The sequence below is a fragment of the Pieris brassicae genome, chromosome 5, assembly GCF_905147105.1.
Source record: "Pieris brassicae chromosome 5, ilPieBrab1.1, whole genome shotgun sequence".
NCBI lineage: Eukaryota > Metazoa > Arthropoda > Insecta > Lepidoptera > Pieridae > Pieris > Pieris brassicae.
Window position 1 is genome coordinate 11,014,639 of NC_059669.1, and position 13,179 is coordinate 11,027,817.

General features: G+C 32.9%; 1 protein-coding gene across 1 annotated transcript in view; it reads left to right on the top strand.

The window, feature by feature from the left end:
• The first annotated feature begins 282 nt into the window (after window positions 1-282).
• Window positions 283-13,179, top strand: part of LOC123709500 (Down syndrome cell adhesion molecule-like protein 1 homolog) — a 47,950-nt gene continuing 35,053 nt past the window's right edge. Inside the window, exons 1-2 of the mRNA XM_045660891.1 lie at window positions 283-498; window positions 570-727. Of these exons, the coding sequence (XP_045516847.1) occupies window positions 450-498; window positions 570-727 (207 nt within the window). The 5' untranslated portion in view covers window positions 283-449. The remainder of the gene's footprint in view (window positions 499-569; window positions 728-13,179) is intronic.

A 13,179-nucleotide genomic window follows, 5' to 3' on the forward strand; every position in this document is an offset into this window, starting at 1 on the left:
TATTCCCTTTTTTACTTCCTACAACCAATTTAATACGTACTTCTTTGTTTTACCCAAAAATAATACAAAGACTGTATTTTATTTTTTAGACTAGTATCCTTTTATGAAGTGTTATAAAATAAATGGCTGAAACTATAATAAATCATAGTAATATATTTTCGACGGCAATGTATATCAATAAATACGGTTAGTGTTAATGTCAACTTCACGCTTTACTCCCGAAGACAGCTGTCATTCAAAATTTTAAGTTATCCTAATCTGTGTTTTAGTCAATGAATTTTATCGATGGAGTGCAGACGTATGTTGTGAAATTGATTTCCCCTATTATTTCGCCTGCCGTAATAAAAAAACGGTCTAATGTAAATAAACTAGTTTCAAAAATTCTTTTTACTTTACATTTCGGTAGAGTTAGTGAATTTTTCCTAGAGTTTAAATGTAGAAATAGTAGGATGTTGCTAGAACATTTATTAGTGCCTGTGATCTGCCTTGGAATAGAAGGTAAATTTATTTAAATTAAATGATTGTAATACTATTTGGCCTTTGTTGTTAATGTTGGTATTTTTATGCAGTATTTGGACCAGTGTTGGGTGACGAAGTGGAAATAAGGCAAGTGGCAACAGACAAGGGTACGGAAAATGTGACCATTCCCTGTGGTAGTGAGCCCCTGATGCCGGCAGTCAACGTCCAGTGGGTTTATAGAGGCAATCGCACGCACCATGAAGTTCTGGTATGTACGCTATATTAACTTTTAATTTATTTACAAAGCTATACTCATAACGTGGGTACTTGTCAATCTTATATAATACAATGTTTTTTTTATGTGATTACTAATTAAGGTGAAATAGTTTGTAAACATTTATGATAAAAAATATTATCTTATAGTTTTTGTGTCTTTGTTTTATTGTCATAACATATGTCGAATCCTCTAAAAGTTATAAGTATATATGTATTTAGATAGTTTTGAAATTGAGACGAGTTTCTATTTACATTGTTAAAAAATTACTTACGGTCAATATAATCAAGCAAGTTATCATAACATTTAGAAAATATATTTTTCATATTTTTAATGACAATTAGTAAACTATAATAGTGTCATTATTGGTAAAGGTGGCACGTCGGCCTAAACAATTGAATAAGCAAATAATATGTGAAAATATATTATTTTGTGTTATTAAGTTGTATAATACATCGTCTTTATTGTTCAGCTTATTAAATTAGGAAAAAATCTTTCTTATTTATACGTCAAAAGTGGTCATTCCAATTTAAGATGTCAATACTATTATGAGACTTTATGGCAGACAAAAGTAAAAAATTCAACGACAAAATTACAAACGATTTAATTTCAATAATAATCTTACATTGAAAAGACTTTACAAGACAAGCTTTTGTTGGATAAGAGGCTATTTTTCATTTAATTTCTACGCAGTCTGCCACTTAATGAAAGCTGGGACTCGGGTACCAAATTAACGTTTCCTATAATTATAGACTTTAAAGAAACGAATATAAGGCCATAATATAATTTATATATCTCTTGGATGAATAAAAAACAATTGCGGCGCTTGGGTCGCAAATATAGTTTAGTTAGACGTTTTTCAACTGGGTCTCAGTGGGTGAACTTACTCGTGAAGAATACCACAATAGTGTACGGCCACTGGATTAAAATTATTAATTGTAATATGGATTTCAGAGGGTAGAATTTTAATCGAATTATTAAACCAGATTTCCTCTATCAATATATTTTTATTATTAATTTCCTTTTCTTTGACGAATGTGAACCTTTTTGTGTCGCTCGCTGACCATGATTTCTAAAAACGCACTGGAATATATTATTATGTCAATAATGTATTTAATTATCTATCTAAATGTCTCATATTATGATTACATTATATATTTACGTCATTAAACTTATTTATATCCTTTATAATGATTCTTTATTAATGTATTAACATTGCAATGGCTTCTACGTTAATCGTATGATTTGGGACGCAGACAGCTTTATAGAATCGCATTGTGTTCTATGGAATTTTTTCGAGAAAAATAACGCTGTTTACTTTTAGAAACGGACATACGGATCTTATGCTAAGTGCTGTAAGTAGCTTTCAAACTAAAAGGCCCACGATTGTTTATTACAGTCTGTATTTCGCTTCACCAGTTGCGTATCTCATACCTCAGATACTTTATTCTTCTATGTATTTCTGCTGTCGTTGGCGGTAAAAGCTTGAACCAAAAGATTTCTATCGATCGAATCAACTTGAATTATTATTTAAATATGAAAATAAAAAATGGCTACATTATTCATTAGTATTGTACCACTAGGTCGCATTAATTTGGTCGTAACGTGAAGTAATATGGCCCGAAGCCTGCCTCCATAGTGGTAAAAAAGCGCGTTCCATAAACTATGTAATATAACGTATTAATCTAACAATTTGTCAAAGTAAGAAGCGTTTGAGGTAATATTTACTCAGCTGAAACACTTAATTCATTTACAAGATATAAATAAATTATTTACAAAACCCTTTATGATTGCTTTTCGTCGACGCTAAGAAGCATCCGTGAAACAATATCAAATAAAATTGTTTAATTATGTATTTATACGATTTAAAAGCTCTGTACATAAATAGCGTTTCAGCTTTATTTATGAGGATTGTCTCTCACTCTGCTGTCTCAACGACTTAAAATGTCTCCGAAACGAGTAATATGAAATAACTTTTTATTAATGTATTACATAATTATTATTGACAATTCTCATTGTTTTCTAGTACTAGCCTACGATACTGCTATTTTTTTAAATAAATATAGTCTATGTTACTAAAGGATAGGGCAACATTTTAATGGTGAAAAACATATGCTTAGTAGTCTTTGAGTTTATTCGTTCCATTTTCAATTTAAAGTATTAAAACATTACAAAAAGAAATAGTACTTTTTATCAAATTACTATAGACTATGACAAAATAATTTATTACAAATGTAATATTTATTCACTCCTCTAGGAGTATTTTCCATATTTAGACCTAAGGGAAAGATAGGACGCGATAAAAGCGTAGAAAATCAATACGTGTATTGAGTGGACACACATTGTCTCGTCCGCTCAGTTATAAATAGATTCCGCCAAATGAAGACATCGGCCAATTCATTTTACGAGCGAGTAATTTTCTCGCAATCATCTCGACTCGGAAAGACTGTTTGTGACGTACGCAAGGGGAGACGATTGGGTAATAGCCAATTATTTATTTAACTACTAGATTACATTGACGGATTTGGTACCCTTTTTGTCATTCAACACTCTGTGGTTTATCTAGTACCATAGCGTATAAAGCGGTAGTTCTGAGAAAGATTCTCGGCGAAATAATATTTTCGTTAATAAACTGTGAGCGAGCAAATTTTTGAATTGAGTATTTTTATCGTGTTTTGATTAAAAGATTATACGATGATCAGTTACTTTTTTCCTTTGATCAAATGAATTCGCTTATAATTTCATTTATAATTCATTCGTAAAGGCAAAAAGTACAATACAGTTGACATTTTAGCCAGAGATTATAAGTTCCATCACCGGAATGCGGAAAGATTGCACCGAAAAATAAAGGTTGTATTTCTGTTATATTTTGTTTGATTGGGTATTTCTCACCCGCCTCTCTAAACCTACCTAAGTCTCTATACTTAGGTAGGCTCAGAGATGCGGATGACTGCAATTTTTTACGACGCTTTAAGTCGAAGATGGGATTTTAGGAGGGCATGAGTATTTTTAGCCCCCAACCTGATTCCCTAGAGTATTAAACCAGCTTTGTTGAAGGCTACGGGGATTTATTATCTGATAGCTCCACAATAGACGCAATGTTTTTGGTTGTATTGGAGTCATAGTTATTTCCACGAAAACGTTGGGAGTACCCAAATTTCATATATCAATATGTAGGTATTGTGATAGACACAAAATATCCTAATTAAAAATATACACTTCAGGGGCAGACAATCGATACAGTTCCCCGATAACAAACTTATAACAAACATCTTAAATTGACGACGGCTATGGCACGAAGGAATAAAACTTGTTAATGAATAATGAGGGATGTTACCAATGTTGATTGGGAGTTTTAAATGTAATTTTTTTACCATATTTTATTTGATGATTTAGCTACTAAGCTGCTTTGAATTTCGTGTATTTTGCCTAGATATGCGACCTCTTTGACAATGAATCTTATATTTCAGTCAATTTACATAAAATCCTACCTAACCTAAACTTTTATTAGGAACTGTCAAAATTAGGAAAAACTATAGAAAACTCCGTTCGGATTATCGCATAATGACAGTACCGAGAACTTTGCTAAATATGTAAGGATATAGCTCATTTGGCGTCATGTTAAGCCAACACCCTTGTAAGCGTCCATATGCCTATAGACAGCGGTACAATTTACTTTAATTCATTAAAATAAAATAAAAAATTAAGTCTATCCCACAAGCAATTTTTTTTTAATTTACTAGATGGCTACGAGTCCTTCAGTCGTCCGAAAACAAACCCAACGATGTTGCCATAACATGTTAGTGAACATTATTATAGCAGTTTTATTTACTGTGGTTAAAGTGTAGTTATTTTATGAAAGCTTTTAGATCGATTTTATTGAAACCTTTTAGGGTTATTAATTTTGTTCGTGATAGCATGTCAAAATAAGTACCTAAATAGCTTGTATGAGCTGTTTAAATTAACCTAAATTTGCAGAGAAGCATAATGAAGCTGATGCGTAATGATGTTGTTTTTAAATTATATCTAAATCTGCGTGTGGTCTGTAATTGTTGCTATAATTATAGTAAGTGTACTTGACGAAATTATAAACGAACGAATTTTAGTATAAATTAATGTGTATTTAATTTTGTTTTATTTAAGTATTGTCATCGATTTTGGGATTTGTTATGCAGTAGGTTAATAAAAAATTGTGAGTATTATGTAGAAATTATTACGTCCGTGGCTTCAGCGTGCGACTCTCATCTCTGAGTTCGTAGGTTCAATCCCCGGCAGTGTACCAATTGACTTTCTTTCTTATGTGCGGCATTTAACATTCGCTCGAACGGTGAAAAACATCGTGAAGAAACCGGCTTGCCTAAGACCCAAAAAAGTCGACAGCGTGTGTCAGGCACAGAGAGCTGATCACCTACTTGTCTATTAGATTTACAAATACAGAAATCTGAGGCCCAGACCTAAAAAGGTTGTAGCGCCATTAATTTTTTCTTCCTATGGCAGACAGGTGCACAAGTACAGTTGTTACTTACAAATCCGGGCGATAACCTGATGTGGTTATAAGAAAACTATTTTTAGATTCCTTAGTTATTGTAGGCAGAATCACCAAATTAAAGGATTGAATTAATCAACTGCGTACGAGATACGAATTTACAAAAGGCCAAACAATTGATACTTAAATATATCTGACTCATTTTGCATCAACAATTTTGACCTACTGATTTTATGACACGACACAAACAGAACGTAAGCTGAGCACAATTACTACTTCTGAAAACGAATTATTTATGACGGATTTAACATTAAATTATATATTCGTTACAAGCTAAGCTCTCGGCCTCAGTCTTCTTCGCCGATGAGTAGGGATTCTGAGGCTAATTTAATGACGTGGAATAAGTGAGACCCGTATCTTATATTCTATAATAAACCTAATAAGAATTATATATTTAAACACGTTTCTATATAAATCTTGTTTTAGGTAACTGTGTGTCCTTTTTTGGCAAAGGTCCCTCCTAATCCCGCCATTCCTATCTGCACTGCGCTACTCTTTGCCATGTACCAAATGTACCTGTTGTTTATTTAATTCTAAGTTGTCTCTCCTCCTTTTCTTTTGCTGTACCTTGGGCACCAGTTTAGTACTTCTTTCCTCTTAATTAAATAAATGTAGTAGATAGTAAAACCGAGTCAAAATATTTATTTGAATATTTGTATTCCTAAGTTCAAATACAATATTTATTTAGTTATATCTTCTGTCAAAACATTTTAGATATTTAATAATACCGTCCCAGATGTCGCTGAAAAGACTCCGTGAAGAATCTAAGCGAGCTTGAAAGTTTACATCAAAGCTAGCTTTTGCGGCCACAACTTGAACCAGCTGCCCACTGAAGTTTGTCCTAACCAAATCGACTTAGGGTCCATCAAGAATCGTAACAACTTTTAAAAGGCCGGCAATGTAAGTGTCCATGGGCGGTATCACTTAACAACAGATGAGCCTCCTGTCTGTTTGTCCTGTGTTATATAAAAAAACATTAAAAGGCCAGGTTCACTTTGTCGCTGCGCCAGTGAAGTAGAAAAATTCACGTATTAATATCATGAGATTCGTTACTCAGGTCTTTGGATTAAAAACGGTCAAACTGTTTTAAAAACTTATCTGTTATTTAAGATACGTATGCGGCATATCATCAAAGAAATAAAGTCCTTCAAAGACAGGTCATTGTTCGAATCAACTGCAAAGAGAATGTTCGCCACTTAAGATCTTATCCACTTAATTGGATGTTTGCTGTTAATTTCGCTCAAGTAGACATTAATAAGTGCATCACCAGCTATCAAAATATCAACCATTTGTCAAACGTAATTACGATACAAAGAAACAAAGAATTTTTTTTTCTCTATAATCACTTTATTTAGGAAATAGCCACGCTTATAAAACTAAGAAAGCCTGAGTGAGCAAAATGTACAGCCGTGGCTCGTACAGACAACATACATTGTTCCATGCCTTGTTAAGTTTTCAATCTCAAATCTCAAAATAACACCCTAAAATCGCAAGGGTTAAAAGGTATTCATTGCTCAACATGGAACGTGATTGCTTTGCTCCAAAAAAAATAAGTTAAATATAATATATATGTATATGGTATTATAATCTTTTTGTCTCTATTTTCGTTTCGTTTGTGTATTTATTATATTTCCTTAACTTTATACTTTGTGAGAAATTTGTCTTCTGGTATGTTCCTTCACGCACCAAGGCCTTGTGTTTTCTTTACGGTGTTTTGTGCACTTAGTTTATTTATAATGTAAGCAAAACAATAAAAAATAGAATTTTATTTTTTACATATAAAGATCTCAAGCATGCAAATATTACATTTATATAATATACACAGTGATAGCTTTCGTTAAATATGCGACTGTCAATTGTCTGTCTGTGGTCGCAAGGTGAGCTGTATACTATAAATATTAACGGCATCGACTTCGGTCTGTGACCAAGTCAAATATAGCGTTGTATTGCCGCTGAATCGTTATTAATACAATATAGATCAGTGTTTTATCACATTAAACAAATCATGGTATATTTATTACATACTGCAAAGCCCTACAAAGTGTCAAATCACGTTTCGTTGATTAATTGTCTATGTCAAGGTGTTCTGCATTATGTGCTTAACGTGATCGATTTTTGTTCTAAAAGAAGTACGGTCGGTATGTTTTTGATTTACTAGCGTAAATATAATTTAATAAATAAATGAATATGCCTATTAATGAAAATATTTGTATAATTTTGTTATTTGTTAAGTTACGGATCAAAAGTGTTTAGAAATTAGTTTAAAAAATGCTCGTTTTATTGTAATTTTAAGTTGACGGCTGGTCGACGCCTAAATGCCCAATTACCTTACAATACAAGAATTATCTTAAGTATGAAAGCTCTTCTGTCCATGATTGAATGCCAAAGTTGTCAGTACGTGATCTGTCAAGTTTCTGGAATGGCTGTTGATGTTCAGGCAAGCAGAAGATTAACCCACTGTGCGGTAGTCCGGTAGTGGACTCCTTCCAGTGAGTATCCATACAAGCTCGGTTTTAGGCGTGCTTCCTTCCTAGTGAGTGGATTCTGTTTTAATCGCAGAATATTTGCCTTTTGCGCTACGTCCTCAGCTTAGCTGCTCCTAGATAGTAGGCATGCGAGAGCGTGGCTAGAGCAGGTTTGATGGAATTGGATGACTCGAACTGGCCGGGGTTCTGCTTTACACTAGTGTTCTTCAACTTGGCTTTTTATAGGCAATCCTGACCTCACACCATCAATGATTCCCACCAATACCATCCCACCCCTGAATGAAAGGCTAGGCTGACTAAATAAAAGTTGTGTATAATTTGTTTTTTTACTACTATGGAAATAACTTGATATCATAAACAAGTTGAATGTATTTTTTTCTTTATTCTCAGAGAACACATAAAGTCTTAACATAGTAAAAATAAGGTTTAATTACTAATAAAAATATTATGTAAAAAATAAGCAAATTAAAAATTTCAAAGTTGAAGATTGCGCAAAAATTATAAAGAGTAATATTTGAATTATATAAATTAAATAATTAGTAAATCTTATCTTAAAAATATTTTACCGTTTAAAAGCTACATAATTCCTGAGTATGATAGGTAATATTTATTCCTAAATTATTAACATCGTCTAGGCCGACCGGCCGGCCTTTATTGCAAGGCCGAGATATGTCCCCTCTGATAAATTAAAATACAGACAACACACTCGCGGCTTGCATCGCGTCTTCAGGAGGCGACGTCACAAAAATATTAACATTCCCCTATTGAGTTTTTAGATTATTTTTGTTACTACCACAAACAATAATACTCAAAAAAATCCTCGTATAACGTGCAATGTATATATATTTCTCTATAAACCTGTAAAGTTTTTATACACCGTGTTTACTATGACTGAAATCCCGCCACAAAACGAAAAACATACACAGCGGCTATGAAAAAATTATTCATACGTGAAAAACGCTCTCCTTTCGTCCTATAGATACAGATAGGGACAGCTATATCGTCGCTGATGATCTCCAATTGAATTGGTGAAATAACCGGTTAGGTTCAGATTTGGCGGGATTTTGCGCCAATTGCTGATGACCGATTACGTAATATGAAAGTAATAAGGGACGGATTAGGAAAATTGACAATTTACCCATCAAATTGAGGGTATATGATGTAAAAATCGAATGAAATTTCGTCAAATATCAGAACGAACCCATATTTTCAGTTTCCGTTGAGGGTTTGTTTTTCTATCCAAAGTTTATAACTACCTTTACATTTACATTACATAAATACGAAATTGTTTAGTATTCTTTCTAAATAGTTCCTTATTATAAGCGTGGAAACACATAAGTGATATAGGATAAAAAAATAAATGGTTAAAAAACTGGTACCATTTTTTTTCATACTGCCATATTTCTTATGTTGTATACATTCTGTTTCTGTGTTGTTTTTATCATCATATGTTTTCTTATCAAACTTGTATTACAAGTTATTATGAAAGGTAGTTGTTGTTTCACTACGGAGTTTATTCCAAGGCAGTTTTTGCCGCCCACTAGAACCCAACTATCCAATGTAAGATACATCTGTTGGCATATCATTTTCCCTTTTATAAAATAGTATTCAACTTATATAGATATGTTAAGTTGTTAGACTATTAACTGGAAACCGGACTCGAAGGCTATTTGTCAGTACTTTGTAACGGAAGGCGAACGAGATTGCATCTATTGTGGTTCATGTACGGTCCGGTGGTATAATTGTCTATTGTTATTTTAACTTCTTTATCTTTATTCTACTCGCCCAGGTATGTTATAGATTAGGTCTATTACAAGTAGTAGATTAGACTTTATATAAAGTTTAACGTGACTGTTTTTGGACGTTTTCGACGATTTAGAAATAGAAATTTTTGGACTCAATTCACCTACGATTATGATATTGTTAAATGTTTAATAGGATGGAAAAATATCTGTCACCAACCACGCCATATGAATGAAAGTCAACATTGACCTTGCTCCGCGATGTTTCCTCATTTTAATGTACGTACACCTGTTTCATACAATTTGTAAACAAGGGCCTATTCATGTATAAATATATATTGTATTCCGAGGAACAGCTGTCCTTTCGTCATCGTAATCATTGCAGGTCTCCAGTGTTATTGGAATTTTACCTGAATTATAAAACTTTACGGTTTACTCTTTAAGAATAAATTTATTTCTCATAAGAATTGCATACATAATTCGCTTACTGAGAAACAATATATAAAACTTAGATTAATAATTAGAGCGCACAGATGTAGGTATATAAAATAACAAAACAAAACAGCAACAAAAATGTGGGTAGACAATAATCAGTCAACTAAGCAAAACATAAAACATTGTTCGAATTTTAATATTTTAGATGTGGCATTGATGGTATAGTCTTATATAGCAAGTTTATATTTATTTATTTTTTATTTTTTTAGATTATTGTTCTATTTATATATTTTGGGAATATATATATGGTTTATAAAACATTTTAAGTATTGGATTTTATTTATTTTGTTTATTAGTAATTACGGTTTTTATATATTTAAACTAAAATAATTATAAGGTTCATAACCAAATAAACAAAAATAAAATTACAAGTACACAAACAATTATACAATTACCAAACTCCTCTCCTGCTCCAATTACCTGCTGCCAGGGCCAATTACAACCACACCACATCACACACGCATTACATACTTAAAACTTACCTTTTTTTAAAAAAATGTTATCTCATTATTTTTAAATATTTTTTTCTTAATTATTGTTATTTTGTTAGTAATAAATGTAATGTCTATGTCAAATTTAATCTAAAATTAAAATGAAAAATAGACTAATTGACTATATATAATAGAAAAGCTAATCTTACGGTTCATGAATTACAATGCACAAAAGAATACCAAATTACAAAAGTCACAATTGAGTAGGTTAGGATATGGTTACGAAATATTTTTGTAGAAGACTTTTAAAAGAGGATTTAGTTTATGAGTTAAAATTAATTAGAATAGTTTCGTTAAGCGCTGGTCTTTGTTAGCGGTCATGTGGAATGTTGGTGGCCGTGTTCTACGATGGTTGGTTATTTATTGCTGTATATAGATGAGTAAAGAGCAGTGTTGGCCTAGTCTTCAGCGTGCGACCTCATACGTGAAGTCCAATGGACCAATGGACTTACTGTGTCTGACACTCGCCCGTATGGTGTAGGAAAGCATCGTGAGGAAACCGGCTTGCCTTAGACCCAATCAAAGTGTGTCAGGCACAGGAAGCTGATCACCTAATTTCCTATTAGATTGACAAATGATCATGAAACGGATACAGAAATCTGAGGCCCAGAAGAAAAAAGGTTGTAGCGCCACTGTTTTTATTTATATAGGTCAGTAATGGTGATGAACTGATCACTATTATTCATTCAGGCGCAGTTTATAACTACAGTACAGGAAAATCTTGATGTCTTAGATAACACGTATTAGTCATGTACTTACGAATCTCTTCATAGTTATTTTAATACTTTAAGTATTTATCTCTAAATATTGTCAAAGCGTCAAGGTTTTTAGGTGAGCTAATTTATTGACTACGCTTGATAAATTTCGTTTAATTAAACATGTTTTACGTCACAGCCAGTTGATCAGGACTTTGGAGTGACCTTTAACAGTAACGGCGTCCGCATACTTACTATTTTTGTTTAAATTTTATGCTTCTTTGATATATATTATATTACACGGCATCGATTTTTGGCTTTTAAACCTGTCCCTTACCTTAAGTGTTCTACTGGTCTAGAACAGACTGAACACTCACACGAAAGCATTGGTAATCATCGAACGTCGATGATACAAAACCGTATCGCCTCGACGTCCTTCGTTCTACAACTTGGCGTTTCTTATGGCAGTTTTTGCCGCGCACCACACACACTATGTGGAACCAGCTGCCCACTAAAGAATTTGCGAACCAATTCGAAAAAAAGGCCGGCAACGCACTCGCGAATCCTTAGTCATAAAGAGTTTCCATTTTTCTATATAAAAAAAATTGTTGATAGCAATAATATTGTATGAAATTACCAAAGAAAATATCACATCTTAGTTAAAGATACTACATAGAGAGCGCGTGCGTATAGTGCGTTCGAGCTTTATAAATAATGCGTTTCAAAACCTTAAAATATAGGTAAAAATAATTACATAACCAAACACACACGAGCATTAAATTTAATTTCAGTCTCTCACGTAGCCGGTATAACACTAATCATACATCTACCTTAAGATCGGAATTAAAATCGCAAAACCCTATTTCGTCTTTACAACAGCTTGTCTCCTGAGAAATAGGAAATAGTAGCAGTGGCCTCGTATCGAATACGCCTCTGAAGTATTTCGGTTGATGGACTCTAATGCAATACGTACAACGGTGTATATTTTACTTATGTTTTTAAAAAATATTTTTCTCTCATTTAAGTGGCATGTATGTTTTTAATGAGAATTTATTTCTTTAAACCTTACATTGAAATGGGGTTCACAATTGACATTTGACAAAACAAAGCAATGACAGGGCAGCATGGTGTATGTAGTGAAATCTTTTATCAAGTTCTGAGAAGACTGTTGTCTAGTAGAACACCTAGCTCTCAGGCACAGGAGGCTGATCACCTACTTGCCGATAAGATTAACAAAATGATCATGAAACAGATACAGAAATCTGAGGCCTAGACCTAAAAATGTTTGTAGCCACTGATTTATTTTTTTATTATTCTTAAAGTAAAATTTAAAGTATTTGTACAAAACTTCGAAAACATAATTGATGCCAAAAAATTTCCCCTTAAATCAGTATTTCTTTCACATTTGTATTTTTTAAATTGGTTTGCTTTGGTCGATTAGATTTGTCTAACTTTCTATAGTTTTGCACTTGTTGCGCTTTATTTTTTTATTGACAGTGGTTGCCTGCATGAGCTCGAAAGCGATACGGCAATTAGTTGCCCTCTTTTATTTAATTATTTAAATTGTAACGTAGTGTTCTGTATATTTGCAACGAAGATTACATAAATAATTTTTTACACAAACAGACGCTGATGAATTTGGTGTCAATATAATAATAGTAAAAGACCGCTTAAGATTTTTTATATTGTATTTCTTGTATAAATCCAATATCCTAGCTACCTTTACTACCGTCGAACGGAACCTCTAGGAGGAGGCCGGAGGCCTCCGGCTAGAGGAGGCCTCCAGCTTTTTCCAATTAACTCAGTCCATCGCTTCCTGATACCGCTTCTATTTCTTCTCCTTATTTTAGGGCGCCCGCTTCTCCTTCTTCCCCTTGGTCGTTTCCATGTTTTGTTAGTATTTTTATTATTTCTCAGCTGTTTAAAGTTCTTTACTATATACATACCACGGTTATAATATTAGAATATACCAGAGTTCCGCTAGTGAGGGG